At 44.9% G+C, this 18143-nt stretch overlaps 3 protein-coding genes across 6 annotated transcripts; all 3 read right to left on the bottom strand.

The window, feature by feature from the left end:
• Positions 1–82: 82 nt before the first annotated feature.
• LOC110172006 (phosphoinositide 3-kinase regulatory subunit 5-like) lies at positions 83–8009 on the bottom strand. 2 transcript variants are annotated; one of them, XM_055152390.1, is made up of 19 exons: positions 7475–8009; positions 6310–6577; positions 6055–6163; positions 5509–5609; positions 5165–5233; positions 4962–5100; positions 4823–4892; positions 4493–4667; positions 4255–4420; positions 3997–4065; positions 3172–3926; positions 2794–2907; positions 2545–2676; positions 2218–2311; positions 1515–1591; positions 1139–1232; positions 990–1060; positions 797–912; positions 83–246 (listed from the first exon to the last, which is right to left on the bottom strand). In XM_055152390.1, the coding sequence occupies exons 2-19, from the start codon at positions 6397–6399 to the stop codon at positions 99–101; spliced, it is 2589 nt and encodes an 862-aa protein (XP_055008365.1). In that variant the 5' UTR covers positions 6400–6577; positions 7475–8009; the 3' UTR covers positions 83–98. The 2 variants fall into 2 exon arrangements, with proteins under 2 accessions (XP_055008365.1, XP_055008366.1); XM_055152391.1 differs by lacking the exon at positions 3997–4065 and having other exon boundaries at positions 3172–3752.
• A 156-nt stretch (positions 8010–8165) lies between these two features.
• LOC110172653 (interferon-induced protein 44-like) lies at positions 8166–13702 on the bottom strand. 3 transcript variants are annotated; one of them, XM_055152394.1, is made up of 9 exons: positions 13581–13658; positions 13402–13491; positions 12651–12693; positions 12555–12588; positions 9253–9448; positions 9038–9187; positions 8778–8952; positions 8598–8698; positions 8166–8525 (listed from the first exon to the last, which is right to left on the bottom strand). In XM_055152394.1, exons 1-9 carry the CDS (start codon positions 13656–13658, stop codon positions 8349–8351), a joined length of 1044 nt encoding a protein of 347 aa, XP_055008369.1. In that variant the 3' UTR covers positions 8166–8348. The 3 variants fall into 3 exon arrangements, with proteins under 3 accessions (XP_055008369.1, XP_055008370.1, XP_055008371.1); XM_055152395.1 differs by lacking the exon at positions 13402–13491 and having other exon boundaries at positions 8169–8525; positions 13581–13702; XM_055152396.1 differs by lacking the exons at positions 13402–13491; positions 13581–13658 and adding an exon at positions 12861–13393 and having other exon boundaries at positions 8173–8525.
• LOC129408578 (uncharacterized) lies at positions 13703–17158 on the bottom strand. Its single transcript, XM_055152393.1, has 2 exons — positions 15725–17158; positions 13703–13824 (listed from the first exon to the last, which is right to left on the bottom strand). Exons 1-2 carry the CDS (start codon positions 17156–17158, stop codon positions 13714–13716), a joined length of 1545 nt encoding a protein of 514 aa, XP_055008368.1. The 3' UTR covers positions 13703–13713.
• Between the last annotated feature and the right edge of the window lie 985 nt (positions 17159–18143).

Raw genomic sequence — 18143 nt, 5'->3', positions numbered from 1 at the left:
CTCAGAAATTAAAGTTATCTTTTAATAAACATGATATGTTATCAGTTCATAAACTGTGCACCAGTCAGAATGTTTGGCAAACGGAGTTGAGGGGCAGATCAGTGCTGAGAGGGGCAGAAGGAGCAGAGGGGCAGGCAAAGCAAGGAGCAGTAGGACGGGTGCAGGGGCTGTACTTGTCCTGGACGTATGCTGTAGGTCTTCCAGTCTGAAGAGGAGCCTGGTTTGCTGCACAGAGACACTTCACACCTACAAAACAGGAAGTATTGCCATTTATTACTATTTGGATTTAATAATATTATATTATACTTTAGAATTTAATCTATCACCAAAACATCACACTAAATACAGCTACCCCTTCAAATAGAAACCACAGAATAAATACTGGGACTGTTAGCATTTTTGAATTTGGGAATATAAAAAAAAAAAAAAAATTAATTAAATGACTTACAGAGCAGACATGTCAAACTCAGGCCCAGGGGCCAAATTTGACCTGCGATATCATTATATTTGGCACACGAGATCATATCAAATATGTATTAGAGCTGGACAGCCGCCAACAAATAAGCTATAGAGACATTATTTATTTCAAATGTTGTTATTATTTCATATTATGCTTGTTCTGGATTCAATAGTATGGCCGTCTGTGAATTTGGCCCTCTGTGAATTTGAGTTTGACACCCCTGGTATAGAGAATCTAGAAATAGCCTGCTGTTAATTGTGACTGTAAACATTTCCTGTTTGAGAAGCTCAATAAAATTAAAAGTTTTGTACACAGAAATGTGATATATTTATGTACCTCACAACACTTTGAAAGAACTTCTTCTCATCCTGATCAAGACACACAGCAAAAGTAGTGCCCTCACTCCCAGCATGCACCTGGACCTGGTCCACCTTCATCTCTGATATGCAGAACTGCAGTGCGTGAGAATGAATGAGAGTGAGGAGGAAGTGCTAACATCGTAAAAGGAAGTTAATGAAATCAGCCAAACCTGATTGAAGTTTCTTTTAGATTTGGAGCACTGCCTGTTTACAACCTCTGCAATCATCAGCTGAAGACTCTCTGTCGGGAAAATATATTCTTAAAATCATTCATCAACAACCTATGATCAGGATGATTAAAATGTCTTATTTCACATACCCAACTGCTCATGTTTCCTGCAGGCTTTGTACAAATTTATTGATGTACAAACTTTCTCAACTTGAATCCACTGACTTCTGCCACTGATAGCAACCTGAAATTATTTATGGAAAAAAAGTCTTTCTGGCATGAGGCATTTACATATGCCTGAAACAAATCAGTCTAAAGCAGCAACATTATTATATATATATATATGAAACTAAATTGAATGTAAATGTTTTTTTATTATATTTTTCATTGTTTATGAGATGTGATGTATGCTGGGTATCTTCAATATTAAATGAGAGATTGTACTTAATCTAGAAGAAATTTGCATTCTGGGGTCCTAAAATAGTAATTCTTTGTCTATAATAGGGAATAGTGTTCTGTGCAGTACCTTATTGTAAGCCATGTTTAATGTTAAAGGAGCTGCCTCTTGCTCATCATCTATCCCGAGGCGTTTGCTGACAGCACCTAAATATCAATAGAAAATGTTAAATTAAATTAAAACTGAAAATCAGGTTTGATGACATCTGACTAGCACATAGTTAGTTTATTCTACTTCTATCTACACAGAACACACCTTAGACACCATTCATGCCCAGCCCACCATGGAAAGCCCTGTTAACCGTCAGAGGTGGAGACTACATATTATAGGCTTTACGAAGGTTTTGGCACCATGAGTTGAGCAATTAGCTATTTTAGGAACAACAGACATAACAGCAGTTTCAATCTGAGTATCACCAAAACATTCACCAACATGGCCCAGAAGAAACAGGTGTTTGAGGCAGAGGAGAGCTCATAGACACTGCTGTATTCCTTTTTAATTTAAAGCCCAGTTGTGTAACATTTCCATCATTAAAGAAAGAATAGTATTTATTTCATTGTGAGTGGTTTCATTTCAATAAAATACACTGCAAATGTGTATCCTTACTATGAGCGGACCCATAAGCCATAACCCAACCCACCATCAAAAATGTCATACAGTGGGGATTAAACATATAAATTACCTCTACCATCCCAACAGGTTGATTTTTTATTAATTGTTTTGCTCTGAGAGAACATGGTGTTCTTTGCATGAAATATGTTTGTTGACTGACCCATGGCCTTCACAGCTCTGGTCCCTGCAGAGTGTCCCAGCTCCAGAGAATGAACAAACAACTCCACTCTATTCTCTCCTCCGGACAGAGTCAGCTGTGAAACAGGAACGTCACTCAAAGGAGTCTTCACATTTATAGTGGCTGCATTTACATGGCCAGTAAAACAGATAACTGAAGATCTGATTATGGGTGCATGTTTACAAACACATCAGAAATTAGATACAGCAATTTCACACCAGATTTAGATCTTTGCAACTGGCAACTCCTTAAATCAGATGATCAGATTATTGATTTACATGTAAACAGGCAGTGCAGAGCTAGTCTAACCTCGGCCTGATAGAGCTGCACCAGGATGGTCTCATCAGCATGTCGACAGTAGTACAGAACCATTTCTGCCAGCAAAGAAGGACGCACTGTAGGGACACAGTATCCTGAATCATCACTATCTTTACTTGCACTCTGAAGCACAAAAACATTTACATTTATATTTACTAACAAAGAAACTGATCAAACACATGGATGCTCTGTTTGTTAGGATTACATATAATGACATATTTTACTAAAATAAAACATCACCTGACAGAGAATGTCAGAAGATAGGCTGAGCAGACTGAGGACATTGCGTTCGTACCAAGGATCCATCATTCCCAACATGTGAGCTACATTACTGCTGCTTTCTGGAATGACATCCTAAATTATACAAATAAAACACATCAGACATCATAAATGAATCGTTATATCTACCCAGCTCCATAACATTCCCCTTCTTTCGATGAATAATAAAAGCACAACATAAGCCTACTATTTGCTATTTCAGTGATTTGTTATTCATTCCTTACTGTTTAACTAACCATTTTACATTGAAAAGTGTACGTATTATAGAAAAAAATAAGTACTATAACTATATAAAAATAAAAATATATATAAAAACTCATTGATGATTGTTGTTCTCACCACAGAAGTTGCACCCTCATCTGCTGTTTCTCCAAATGCTTGAGTTCCCACATTTTGTCTTCTGGTAGGTACAAAATAAAAGCGTAGTTTGCATCTTTTTGTAAGTTGTCCATGTTTACTGTCTCTATCCTGGAGGTCTGTGTATGCTCGAGCCAGCCTCCCCAACTCTTTATCCCCTCCAAAGACCACCACTCGGACCTGGATCACCTGCTCGGGCTCCTCTGTCAGATCACAGCTCAAGATGGGCCTCCTACGCATACATAAATGCTTCTGTGGAGAGCTGTCTGATGCTGGATTCTGCCTTAAGGAGGGATTGAGCTGTGGTTTGTTTTTAGATAGATCAGTTCTACAGCCCATGCTCTGAACCCGACGACAGAGCAACGGGCTACGAGGAGTTTTAAACAATAAAGAAAACCTCTGCACACCCAGAAAAGACTTGGATTTCTTCTTGGGTTTCTGTCTCTGTTTTTGTGGTTCATCATGTTCTTGTTCTTCACTGAAATCACAGTCCACCCCAGAAGAGCAGGACACAGTGGACACAGACCAGCTGGAGGACAGGGAGTGACCAGAGAACACTGAGTCTGCAGACATAGATGACACAGTGGAGATGCGATTATTTGTAAAGTCATTTTGTTGGTTTGCTTCAGTCTCATCTTCCTCATCCACAATAGCGTCATCAAGGTCGCCGTTTAGGAAGCACTCCTCGAGGGAATCAGGGTCAGACACATCACCAAATACAATATCATGAAGAAAGTCTGGAGAAGAAAAAACAGTGGCCATTGAGCTGCAGTTTTGCCGGGTTTCTTAGCAATTACTGTTATTTACCAAAATTGTTGCTTTCCCAAGTGCTTATGTGACATTTTGGTAGAGGTAGTATCAAACCTTCAGTTGTACCTGGTGAGAAGCAGTCTATTTTTATTAAAATAACAAACCAAGCGTCAAAAGCATGTACCATGATTCAATGTGTCTTCTATCTATCCTATATCTTCTATCCAAACAAAAATAAATGAAATCAATTCTCACAATGTTCTCTCCCAGCACTAGAAGGTTAGTTTATAATCAACAGTTTGGTGCAATAATTACCTATATTAGAGGATGTTTGCAATGTTCCAATGAGTTCCTCTTGTAGAGCACTAACGGTGTGACGCAAGGTCTGTCGGGCTTTGGACAGGTCGTCTGTGGAGGCACTCTGCTCCAAACTCACAGTCAGTGTCTCCAGGAGCTGATCCAACTCTTCAGAGGACTTTTTCTGGAAAGATCAGGCAGAAATGAGGACCATCTAAAAAAATGTATAGTTTACAAAAGCACTGGGTGGGCTGACCTGTAGTTCTGACTGCACCGCTGACAGGTCCACAGTCTCTTGTGCTGCCTGCAGAGCGTGGAGAATCAGGCTGATGGAGATGTCTCTGCTGCAGGTCTGGGACGCACTGAGCTGGAGAGAGGCACACTTCACCTCTGGGGGGGTGTCTTCCTCTGGACTCACTAACAGGACTGTCCTGATGAACAACAATTATCTACTACAAAAGACTATTCACATCACAGATTTTGAAACTAGTAAACAAAGGTTTCTTAACTGTTCAAAACATTGTTTTACAATTTTACAATGTTACATTTACATGGGATTTACACAAACAACAATTAATAAACTTACATGGTTTTCGAACTGTGAGGGTTACAAGGAAGCCCATGCTCTGTCCTCACCAGTCTTTGGAAGGATATACCTATATAACATTTGAACTTGTAAATACTGCCTCCTTATGGTGACACTTTGCATAACAGCATGTCTGTACCTGGCGCCCTGAGCTCCCGCTGCAGGACGAGCAGCAGACGGCGACAAGCCGAGCTGCAGGGCTCAGGCCACGACAGGAAACAGTGGAACAGAGAGTAGGCATCCTGCAGCAGCCCACAGTCTGCGGGCACGTGAGGGGCCTGTGGAGAGACTCAGGTATAACATGTACAAATTCACATTTTAAATTAGGGTTAGTGTCCTCACTTTTAAAAGAGCAGAGGTGAAGAGGAGAGTTAAAGGCACCACCAGGTCATACTCACACCGCTCTAACACCTGAAACAAACAACAGCATATATACTCATCATTCACATGCAGCAAGAATGACATTTATATCATAGACCTACAATATTTTTTATTCAGAATTAATACATAAGACACTGATTGTCTTGTGCTTCTGTGACATGAGTTATAAAATCTGTAATGCATTTTATGTATACAATTTGAAATGATTAAAATAAATGAATTGACTCTTAGCTTTCATAGGTTTATAGTTGCATAGTAGTGATTAATCACAATTACAAGATGTTTCATGTAAGTGTGTACTGTACCTCTTCAGTTTTATGCAGGATTTTGTTCAGGAGGATGACAGAGTTTTGAGAGTCCCTTTTCACCAGTTCTTCCAAGCACCAACGGTTGATACACAGTCCAGCTTAAAAGACACAGTACATGGCACGTTTTCAGTTTCTTTCAGCCTCACTTATACACCAGATAAGAACTATCATTACCCAATCAAATTTTAGCTGTGCATGTAGAATGACAACTTTATGCAAGTACACATGTTCTTATAGATAAACACTCATGCATTCTTACTATGAGTAGGTTCATCTCACCACAGATCTGACCTGTAACTTGGCATGGTCGCGTCACTATATCCATAGAGATACATTTAGTGCCATACTGTGGAATAAGCAAAGTATAACATCTCCATGGAGACAAGCAAGTGGTTGACTCTCTACCAGAAAAGTCACATAGTGCACCTTTAACGTTTAAAACAGCTGAGCCTTTTCTCTGGATGCTTTTCTCAGTTGGGAGAACCCAGTAACTGATACTAGTTTTGCCCTAAAACAAATTTGCAGTTGTTTTTGAGAACATACCATTCCAGAGCTGTTTATCAGGAGTGTCTAGTCCGAGGTCGCACAGGCATCTCTCCAGGACGTGTTCAATGCGGTCCTCAGTGCACGAACTCTGCTCTGCCTGCTCCATCTTCCAACAGAACACCAGCAAAAGCCATAAAAAAGCATTAACATAAACCCAGTCAGTGTAGTCTATTCACTTGAGAGCAGAAGTGTGAGGACAGAGGAAATATTGCCACTTCCTGACAAAACCATGAGTCACGGGACAGAACAGACCTGACTTGGTTTGAAGACGCCACTTCTGTATTTTTTTCTTCTAAAAAACCGCTGAGAGACACAGAATTTCAAATGGGGCAAAAGTGTCATTCAGCTATTGAAGCAGAAGCATGAGTGGAAATTGACAGTTTATTCCTTAAAATGTATTTGAAATGTCAATCATGCATTTGTTGTTGGTCATTAAGATGAACATCTAAACCTGGTGTTATACTGTTGATGCAGGCACAGTGACAAAACACTGTTCTAAACTTGTGGATTCAGGTCAGATCTGTTGAGAGGAGACAGAATGTACACATCATCAGGGTATTTTTTAGTTATTTATAATGAATGTGAGATAAATTCATAGCTTTAAAGACATACTGACAAACTGTGGAACATTCAAAGTTATAACATCACCATGGAGAGCAGATGGCATACACTAGCCTAGATCGTGCAGAAATGGTTCGTTTCTTAGCTCTGTTTGTTAGCTTAAACGATGTGCGTTGTTGTGCAGTGGCTGATGTACACATTCAGCCACAGTGAGGAAGCAGGTGTTAGTCTATTGTCTGGATATGAGCAGTATTGGGAAGTAACTGAATGCGTAGGCCTGACTGTATCCCGTCAGAGTTACTTTTTTGGTGGCATTCAGAATACAGTTACTTTACATTACATTACAGTATTTGATCATGTAATTTACTCTTCAAAATGCACAAAATCAGTGAGAAAAATAGACAACTCTGCTCTTGTGGGGAGTGCATGTGTGATTTTTCCATCTCCACTTAGTTAAAAGGTTGCGTAACAATTAGAAACTTTTTTTTAGCGTTTAAAAGCATTTTTAATACCATACCATGTTGCACCTTTACAGTATAATTTAAAAGCAACTCGATGTAAAAAAAATCAAAGTATTCACAATAGAGTACTCTGATAGGCCCGTGTAAAAGAATACATTACAAATTTTAATGCAGATTTTCAGTATTCTGTAACTAAATACATTTTTAAAATATTCTTCCCATCATTGAATATAAGCATAATTTTCTTACTTCTTCTAAACAAGACTGGCCAGAAAAACTGACTCTTTTTGATTATGATGCAAAAGCATGAACTTTACTGTAACAAAGATGGTAATTTGGTGTTTTTGTGTGTGTGTGTGTAAAGGCACACCAGTCTTACCACTAAATATGTTTACCTGTGTCCACAACCCCCTCAGATCAGTCAAGAAAACAATGCCAGGGTCACATCCTCTGCACCAAAAGGAGTGTGTTGACTCAACACTGTCTGGTCTGTATTTAAGAGAAGACGGGTGTCTTCAAGGATGTGTGATATGTTGTATATGTATATGATTAGGTTAAGTTTAGAAACAGTTAAGGAAGAAATATTGTGCATGTGTCTACTATAGTTATAATCTATGACACCTATGGATCATTGTGTTATAATTTGGACATTTTAAATCATTGATCTAAACGATGGTGCCCAATGGGAACTGATGTCGCTGTAAACGTCATCACCACAAAGAGTCAGCACTTCTGACAGACAGCAGTGTGTGGGTTGCACGATTGTGTGGTTTGTTTTTTGTTTGTTTCTCTGCTCAAGCAAGTTCAACTCGTGTCAGTAGACCTATTGCGGAACATGGCATGCTGGGTAATAAAACCAGTAAAAGCCTGAGCATCACTTCCCCCATTTCTGTTTGAGGGCACCACTGGAACAGCATTGGCATTCTAATTGTCAGAGTGATACTCAGCAGCCCAGTGTGAGCCCCTCTGACAATAAAATGTGGACAACATTGACTAGAACACATTTATTTTCAAAGTATTTCAAAATAAAAGTACCATTGAGATCAAATTAATTATACATATTAACATTTGCATCCATCACTTAATTTATATAGCAATTTAAATTTTAGTGAATTTGCTGAATTATAAGAACATATTTTTGGTTGTTAAGATAAACAGATCTATGGTTAAAACTGAAAAGAAAAAAACGCAAATCAAAAATTAATAAAGGAAGTGGTGTGATGTGATTACAAAGGATTTTCGCAACTTGCAAAAAGAAGAATTTGATGATTAAATCGCTTTCTCAGTACAGTTGTTTACAAAATCTTCCCCAAAATCAATCATTTGCTTCAGGGCCATCAGAATGAGTTTTTCAATGTCATCGTCTCTACAGATCTCCTTGTGGTAGTTCTTCACAGGGAAGATGCAGTTTAGAGGAATGCCCAGGGATACGCTGAGTTTGTCAATCTAAATGAAAACAAAAGAGTACATATAACTTTTGTTGCATACTGCTCACAAACTAACACAACATGTTAATACCTGATTTTTCACAAACTTGCTTCTGTAGACATTCCTCAAGTTAGACTGAACCTCAGGACAGGCCTCATCAATCTTAGTAACAATGGCCATTTGAGGAATCCCTAATGAGGAACATTAAGATTGTCAATTTCAGGGCAAAAAGCACAGGCCAATACCATCTAATAGTAAAATCTATATTACCCAAGTCTTTTGCTGCAAGTCGGACTACTTTCATCTTGTCAATGACTTCAGGACTCATGATACTGAGGGTACTGGCTGAGACGACACACACCAGAACATGTGTCTGGTCATTGACAGTCGGGCTTTTGTTGTAATGCTGCAGGTCTTCACTTGAAAATGAGGAGTGAGGATTAAACTGAAATTTAGACATCATGTAATTAATATATTTACAACTTACAGTAAAAAAGGTAAGTGTGTGTGTATTGTTTTTTTTAGCTTACCGCATACCCATCTTTCACGTGTCCCTTCATGGCCTCTTTGATGTCATCCACATTAATGCCTTTATTGTCTTTCTCTAGTCCCATGATGTCATTGAAGACAAACGGATAGAAGTTCCCAGGTTTTCTTTTTTGTATTTTGTGCATTTGATACTGTCAATAAATTGTCAACTCAGTCATGTTACAGTCACAGGTCGATTCATTATTCTCCTTTATACCTTTGAGGTGAAGCTGTCATTGCCAACACCAACTAAAGCCTGTCCAGTCATTCTTCCTCGTAAAGCTGTCTCCACTGAGTTGATGAAACTGGACTTGCCGGCGTTACTTGGTCCATGAAGCAAAATCCTGAGGTGTTCTACCTCTTTTTGGTCCGGTTCATAATTATTAATGTACTGCAGATAATCGTCCTTTTCCCTGGCAATAAAAAAACAATGCTACCAACGTTTAAAAAATGTATTGAAATTCATGGTGCAAATGAACACAACCAAAATCATCCATCCATCCATTTTCGTCCGCTTATCCGGGGCCGGGTCGCGGGGGCAGCAGCCTAAGCAGGGACTCCCAGACTTCCTTCACCCCAGACACGTCCTCCAGCTCCTCCGGGGGGACCCCGAGGCGTTCCCAGGCCAGCCGAGAGACATAGTCCCTCCAGCGTGTCCTGGGTCTTCCCCGGGGCCTCCTCCCGGTGGGACATGCCCAGAACACCTCCCGAGGGAGGCGCCCAGGAGGCATCCGGAACAGATGCCCGAGCCACCTCAACTGGCTCCTCTCGATGTGGAGGAGCAGCGGCTCTACTCCGAGCTCCTCCCGTGTGACTGAGCTCCTCACCCTATCTCTAAGGGAGCGCCCAGCCACCCTACGGAGGAAACTCATTTCGAGCGCTTGTATCCGCGATCTCGTCCTTTCGGTCACTACCCAGAGCTCATGACCATAGGTGAGAGTAGGAACGAAGACTGACCGGTAAATCGAGAGCTTCGCCTTTCGGCTCAGCTCCCTCTTCACCACAACGGTCCGATACAGCGACCGCATCACTGCCGAAGCTGCACCGATCCGCCTGTCAATCTCCCGTTCCGTCCTTCCCTCACTCGTGAACAAGACCCCGAGATACTTGAACTCCTCCACTTGAGGCAAAGACTCCCCACCCACCCGGAGAGGGCAAGCCACCTTTTTCCGGTCGAGAACCATGGCCTCAGACTTAGAAGAGCTGATCCTCATCCCAGCCGCTTCACACACTCGGCTGCAAACCGCCCCAGTGCACACTGCAGGTCCTGGTTCGATGGAGCCAACAGGACAACATCATCCGCAAACAGCAGAGATGAGATCCTGTGGTCCCTAAACCGGACCCCCTCCGGCCCCTGACTGCGCCTAGAAATTCTGTCCATAAACACAATGAACAGAACCGGTGACAAAGGGCAGCCCTGGCGGAGTCCAACATGCACCGGGAACAGGTCTGACTTACTGCCGGCAATGCGAACACAGCTCCTGCTCCGGTCATACAGGGACCGGACAGCCCTTAGCAAAGGGCCCCGGACCCCATACTCCCAGAGCACCCCCACAGGACACCACGAGGGACACGGTCGAATGCCTTCTCCAAGTCCACAAAGCACATGTGGACTGGTTGGGCAAACTCCCATGAACCCTCGAGCACCCTATGGAGAGTGTAGAGCTGGTCCAGTGTTCCACGGCCAGGACGAAAACCACACTGCTCTTCCTGGATCCGAGGTTCGACTATCGGCCAGATTCTCCTCTCCAGTACCCTGGCATAGACCTTACCGGGAAGGCTGAGGAGTGTGATTCCCCTATAGTTGGAACACACCCTCCGGTCCCCCTTCTTATACAGAGGGACCACCACCCCGGTTTGCCAGTCCAGAGGTACTGTCCCCGACCGCCACGCGATGTTGAAGAGGCGTGTCAGCCAAGACAGCCCCACAACATCCAGAGACTTAAGGTACTCAGGACGGATCTCATCCAATCCCGGAGCCTTGCCACCAAGGAGCTTTCCAACCACCTCAGTGACTTCGGCCAGGGTGATGGATGAGTCCGCCTCCGAGTCCCCAGCCTCGGCCTCCTCCTCGGAAGACGTGACGGTGGGATTGAGGAGATCCTCAAAGTATTCCTTCCACCGCCGGACAACGTCCCCAGTCGAGGTCAGCAGCTCTCCCCCCGCACTGTAAACAGTGTTGGCGAAGAACTTCTTTCCCCTCCTGAGGCGCCGGACGGTTTGCCAGAATCTCTTTGAGGCCGTCCGATAGTCCTTCTCCATGGCCTCCCCGAACTCCTCCCAGCTCCGAGTTTTTGCCTCCGCAACCGCACGGGCTGCAGCACGCTTGGCCCGCCGGTACCCGTCAGCTGCTTCAGGAGTCCCCTGAGCCAGCAAGGCCCGATAGGACTCCTTCTTCAGCTTGACGGCATCCCTTACTTCCGGTGTCCACCACCGGGTTCGGGGATTGCCGCCGCGACAGGCACCACAGACCTTACGCCCACAGCTCCGAGCAGCCGCATCGACAATAGAGGCCGAGAATGAAGCCCACTCGGACTCCAGATGACACGACTACAAAGTCGATCATCGACCTCCGGCCTAGGGTGTCCTGGTGCCACGTGCACTTATGGACACCCTTGTGCTCGAACATGGTGTTTGTTATGGACAAACCGTGACTAGCACAGAAGTCCAATAACAAAACACCACTCGGGTTCAGATCGGGGAGGCCGTTCCTCCCAATCACCCCTCTCCAAGTGTCACTGTCGTTGCCCACGTGGGCGTTGAAGTCCCCCAGGAGAACAACGGAGTCCCCGGTCGGTGCACTGTCTAGTACCCCTCCCAAGGACTCCAAGAAGGCCGGGTACTCAGCACTGCTGTTCGGCCCGTAGGCCGACACCACAGTGAGAGACCTGTCCCCGACCCGAAGGCGCAGGGACGCGACCCTCTCGTTCACCGGGGTGAACTCCAACACACGGCGGCTGAGCTGTGGGGCAATGAGCAGGCCCACACCAGCCCGCCGCCGCTCCCCGCGGCCAACGCCAGAGAAATGGAGAGTCCAGCCCCTCTCAAGGAGTTGGGTTCCAGAGCCCAAACTGTGCGTGGAGGTGAGGCCGACTATATCTAGTCGGTAACGCTCAACCTCCTGCACAAGCTCAGGCTCCTTCCCCCCCAGCGAGGTGACATTCCATGTCCCCAGAGCTAGTCTCCATGTCCGGAGATCCGGTCGTCGAGGCCCCCGCCGTCGACTGCCGCCCAGATCTCTCTGCACCGGCCCCATATGGCTCCTCCCGGCGGGTGGTGGGCCCACGTGAGGACGGCCCCACGTCGCTCCTTCGGGCTAAGCCCGGCCGGGCCCCGTGGGGGAAGGCCCGGCCACCAGGCGCTCGCTGACGAGCACCCACCCCAGGCCTGGCTCCAGGGTGAGGCCCCGGTGACGCCAATCCGGGCGACGTAACTGGCCTCTGTGTGTGATTCATCATAAGGGGCTTCTGACAACAACCAAAATCATAAATCATAAAATACAACATTTCCTAGACTTACCATGATGGTATCTGTCTCCAGTCCGCATGGAGAACTAGGAGAACAGAAAATATTAGTCTCTTAAACTGTAAATTATCATAACTGTTTCAAACTTACGCTTTGGAGAGGGAGGTGCTGGGGGTTTTGAGCGTTTAAACATCTGTCAGGAAAGAAATCACACTCAAACATTTAGTTTAAGCAAATATTGTTGTGACAAGCAAAATAGATTTTTTCCAGACAATAGTTACCCTTTTATGCACAAAGAATTTACCTCTTAATGCCCACTGTGAAATAACGCAAACATTCAAAAACAAAGTATTAGTTTACCTTTCTCAAAGAACATCTGATGTCGTTGGTTCCCAGGGCAAAACTGAGGTTTGTTTGTAAGTCAGTTCATTTTTGTAAATCGGTTTCGTTTTTGTGCTTTTTTCAGACATGATTGTGGCAGAGATATTTCAACATGTTGGCGTTTGTGGTAGAAAATGTTAAGTCACCTACACCCGTGAATTTCCTCATTGCAGTACAAGATTAATTGAACAGAAACTACATACATAACATTATTTAACTGTAATATTGCTATTCCTGACCAAACCATGAGTCACAGGACAGAACAGACCTGAGCTGGCTTGAAAGAGTCTACACTTCTGTTTTTCCTTCTTAAAAGAGCTGAGGGCTCAGAATCTCAGATGCAGCAAAAGGACCTTTCAGATATTGAAGCACAAAGTAGAAGTAGAAATTGACACTGTTTACTTCTTAAAATGTATTTAAATCTAATTGAAATGACAATCATGGTAAATGTTCACATTTTTCTATAGCACTTTTCCACCTTCAAGGCACTCGAAGCACTTTACAACAAGGAACCACTCACCCATTCACACACCAGTGTACGCAGACACTGTGGGCAATGTGGGTTAAGTGTCTTGCCCAAGGACACAACGACAGCATTCATCTGTGGGAGCTGGAATCACACCAGCCAACCTGTGGGTCAGTGGATCTGACCGGTCAACCTGTGATGTTTTTGTCGAGAGCTGGAATCAAACCGCCAACCTTCAGATCAGTGGGTGAATGCTCTACCAACTGAGCTACTGCCGCCCTCATGCGTTTCTTGTTGGTTGTTGATAACATGTACGTGTGCAAAGTACTGGGACGGGGGGTTGCAACTGGATTTTCCTATCCTCGGTCAGAAGGCACAGGAGACTTGATAGGTGACAATGAACTTTAATCCCATTTGAACAGTAACAGTAGCAGCAGGTGCATACATGTGTTGGTTTGTGTGTGTGTGTGTGGTTTTCTGTAACAAAAACAGCAAAAAGGAAACAATTAAAATCAAATATTATACAGATAAATAAACAGGTAAATAATATAACAGTAACAAGGCTTAAAAGTGACTGAACAGCGCCCTCCTTTGGTTGGGAAAATGTACTGCAAGGTTCAGTCTACAGTTTGGTGACGTCATGAATATTAATTAGCGGAAACGGATGAATTATATACCTGCGACGTTTGGACAAAGGAAAACTTAACACTAATTAGGAGATATTCAACATTCAACGTAGAAGTAAGACATGAAAGGTGAAAACGTTAATAATAGCTCATACGCTAGCATAAAGATAAACACCAGGTATAAATTACTAACAGATATTATGAAACAGAACTCAAAATATTGGCTACATTCAGGTGCCGAAACAAATAAACATAATAAGTATATACATACAAACAGAAATACACTGCATCACTTACTTATTATTAACGCACACGATACATGTCCAACACACTGCACTCGAAAACAGCCACTTAAAGGTTGTATAGAGGATTTTCCAAGGAACGAGAAATCCAGCGACTGTTTGTCCTTTTTCATATGTTGCGCATGCGTGAAACCACCCCCCGTCCCCTACAGCTCCCTACGTAGAAACGCCTTCTCCCGCCTCCTCTTTACGACAGAAACAGGTTTGTTTACAGCCGGTGCGCTGCACATGACTTATAAACAACTAACTACAGTGTTGGTTAGGCAAGGCGGAGAAGTGAGGAGTGGGGGGAGCGGGTGTGCGGACATTTCGTTCGCGGACGAGAAGTGAGGAGCAGGGAGAAGAGCGGAGCAGGGAGAGAGGAGAGGGGAGCAGTGCGCGGAGATTCCGTGCCCGGAGAAGTGAGGAGCAGGGGGAAGAGAGGAACGGGCAGCGGGGACAGGAGCAGGAAAGGGGAGCAGAGAAGGTTGCGTGGAGATTCCGTGCGAATGAACTAGCTACAACACGCTCTTTCTTTGCCTTGAAAATTACGTTTTCAAACATAGGATATCGCTTTCGTGTCCTGAAAAACGTTTGACTAGCTCTTGGAAATAAAGTAAGTTTTCATAATAAGCAGAAGTGACCTGTCCAGGAGTAATTTGGCGACCAATGCGTCAGTCTTTAGACCCTGCGTCTACTTCAGTCGCGCCATCGCTGGAATGAATCTTCAAGAATCACCTTAGTTTGGCTTCGCTGCTTTTTCCCCTTGTCTTCTTCTTTCAGCGACCTCAAAAACGGACTTTCTTTTGCGGCTAACTGCTCCTGGATTCTTGTCTGCCATTGCAACAAACTTTGTGCTAACTGCGAGGAAGATATAGGTAAAAAAAAGCCACTAAGAACTGTTGCGTTGGTGGAGTAAACAGCGTCTGTGCGTCTTGCGTCTGTGGACTGCGTGACAGGCGTACGCAAACCACGTACCGGCGGCGCGCAGGCAAGTCAGTTACGCTAGAAACGTAGGGAGATTGATTGACAGCCTGTCAGCTAACAGATAACGAGGCAGTGTCGTTATCTATTGGCAAATGTTTAGCTGGCCCCACCACGTCCAGAGTTGATGAATTTTTATTCTCTTTTTTTTGGTCATCATAATTACAAGGCTACTGCACCTCTATACACAAACAAAAAACAAAACAAAAAAAATCCTCCATACAACCTTTAACATAATACTGGGCAGGACTAGACCGAACATGCCCCGTATAGTGGCCACTAGGGGGAACATGGGGCAGTCCCAATGGCAACTACCACAGGGGGTTTTATACAGCCGCCCCCTAATGTGTGAAGCACATTATTTAAAACTAAAAGCCCATGTGACGACATCTAAGTACCATCTACACGCATTTCAGGTAGTGCAACAAGTTTGGCCACTGGGCGTCGGTAAGTATGGTCCCCAATGGTCACTTCCACTACTCGCACCTGTCCGTCTGGGCTGGGAAACACCTGTGTGACCTTGCCCACAGGCCAAAGTGCCCGCGGGAGTTGTGAGTCCACTACCATGACAGCTTGTCCCACCGTCAGTGCTGGAGTAGTCTGTTGCCATTTCTGGCGATGCTGTAGTGCAGGTAGGTAATGCCGAAGAAACTGAGTCCAGAAGTGGTCAGCTATTACCTGGCTGTGACGCCATTTCCGCCTCCCAAGTTGTTCTCTGGTGCCATACACAGCTTGAGGCAAGGAAGCATCCTGCCGCCCCATGAGCAGCATATTTGGGGTGATAGGATCAATGTCTGCAATGTCAGAGGACACATATCCCAGTGGTTTGGAATTTAGTATTCCTTCAACCTCAATGAGGACAGTGTGCAGTAGATCCTCTGCTACACTCTGACCCCGGAGGACCACCTGAAGTGCATATTTAACTGAGCGGATCTCCCGCTCCCAGGCTCCCCCAAAATGTGGAGCATGTGGAGGGTTAAAATGAAACGTGATGCTCTGTTCGCCGAGCTTTTCCTGCAGCTGAGACTTCATTGCCTTAAATGCCTCTTGTAGCTCCCTGTCACCTCCTTTGAAGTTGGTGCCCTGATCACTCAATATTTCAAATGGCTTTCCTCTCCGTGCAATGAAGCGGCGCAGAGCCATGAGAAACGAGTCAGTATCCATACCATTAAGTAGGTCCAGGTGAACACAGCGGGTGGTGAGACATTTAAAAATAATACTCCAGCGCTTTTCTTGTCTCCTGCCTATCTTTATGGTAAAAGGGCCAAAACAGTCAATGCCAGTAGACCAGAATGGAGGCTGTTGTAGGCGCAGCCGACTGGCAGGGAGATCAGACATTTTAGGTGATACAGGATTGGCTCTCCACTTCTTACACTCTAAACAGTGATGTTGGTGTTTTCTAATGGCTTGCCTCCCCTTTAGAATCCAGTACACACGCCTTAATTCAGCAAAGACACGCTCAGGGCCAAGATGTAGAAGGCGAGAGTCATAGTCCTTAATGATGAGATGAGTTGTGGGGTGGTCTGGTGATAGCACAATGGGATGCAGAGAGTCAATGTCCATGTTCTCTGCACGGCGGAGACGACCACCTACTCGAATAAGACCAAGCTTGGAGTCATATTCTGGAGACAGGGTGTGGAGTCGGCTACTCGCGTGCACCTCCTTTTCAGTTATAAGGGCATTCATTTCTGCCGGAAAACTATCCAGCTGTGCCTGTCTTAGCAGCTGGATTTCAGTCTCTAGGCGCTGGGCTGCAGACATGGGAGGGGCAGCCGCCCCGTGAGAGGACAGGTAGGTGGCCTGTACCAGATCAGCCCAGGAATCATGGTCTGCAGGCTTAAACTGTACTGGGTTAGTAGCAACATGAGCACAAAGCACAGAGTTCTTAAATTCACTATTGTTTACAGAGTCATTACTCATAACAGGCTGGGTTGGCCAGTGCTCAGGTGTTCGTCTCAGGAAGGAAGGTCCATCCCTCCACTGGCCTGGGGCAGACAGCTCCAATAGTGCTCTGCCCCGGGTAATGTCATCTGCTGGATTCAAAGCAGATGGAACATATCTCCAGCTGGCAGTCTCAGTGAGCTCCTGTAGTTCAGCAATACGAGTGCCAACAAAAACTTTATATTGACATGACTCGGACTGAATCCAGTTGAGCACAGTGGTAGAGTCTGTCCACAGAGTAGTGTCACTGATGGGGAGAGTAAGCTCACTGGTGAGGAGTTTAGGATAACTGTGCCCCTGCCAATGCTGCACATAACTCCAAACGGGGTACTGACAGTTGTTTTCTTGGCGCTACACGGGACCTGGCCATGGCAAAGGCGGTGTGCACTACGTGTCCAGCTGACTCAAATCTGAGATATGCCACTGCTCCATAAGCACGCTCTGACGCGTCACAGAATACATGCAGCTGTACTGTTCCATCTTGTGTCTCTGGTGTGGTGTAGCACCTGGGCATGCAGATATTTGGGAGAAACTGTAGCTCACTCACCCACTCCTGCCATAGTTGAAACAGCTCACCCTGGATTGGCTCATCCCAGTGTCTCTCCTTCTGCCACAGTAGCTGTACGATGAGCTTGGCCCGTGTGGTGAAGGGGTTGATGAAGCCCAGTGGGTCGTATTGTGAGGCGAGGATGCTGTAGATGTTCCTCATTGTCGGCTCATGAGAAGGCACTGGGCGACATCTATAGCTGATGTGGTCAGATGAGCAGTGCCAGGCCAGTCCCAAAGTGGACTCCTGTGGGTCTGGTTTGTGAGCGGTTAGCCATAGCTCACAGGTAGGTGATCTTGCCTCAGCTGGAAGATGGGCTATGGCTTCTGGATAGTTACTAGCCCACTGTCTGATCTCAAAGCCCCCTGTTAATAGCAGTTCTCTGATATTGTCAACCAGTGGCCGTGCCTGTGATGG

This window comes from Boleophthalmus pectinirostris, unplaced genomic scaffold, assembly GCF_026225935.1.
Source record: "Boleophthalmus pectinirostris isolate CB_2022bp ecotype Guang Dong unplaced genomic scaffold, ASM2622593v1 HiC_scaffold_17, whole genome shotgun sequence".
In the NCBI taxonomy this organism is placed as follows: domain Eukaryota; kingdom Metazoa; phylum Chordata; class Actinopteri; order Gobiiformes; family Gobiidae; genus Boleophthalmus; species Boleophthalmus pectinirostris.
Note: the sequence above shows the minus strand (reverse complement) of the source record. Positions and strands in the feature narration are given on the sequence as shown.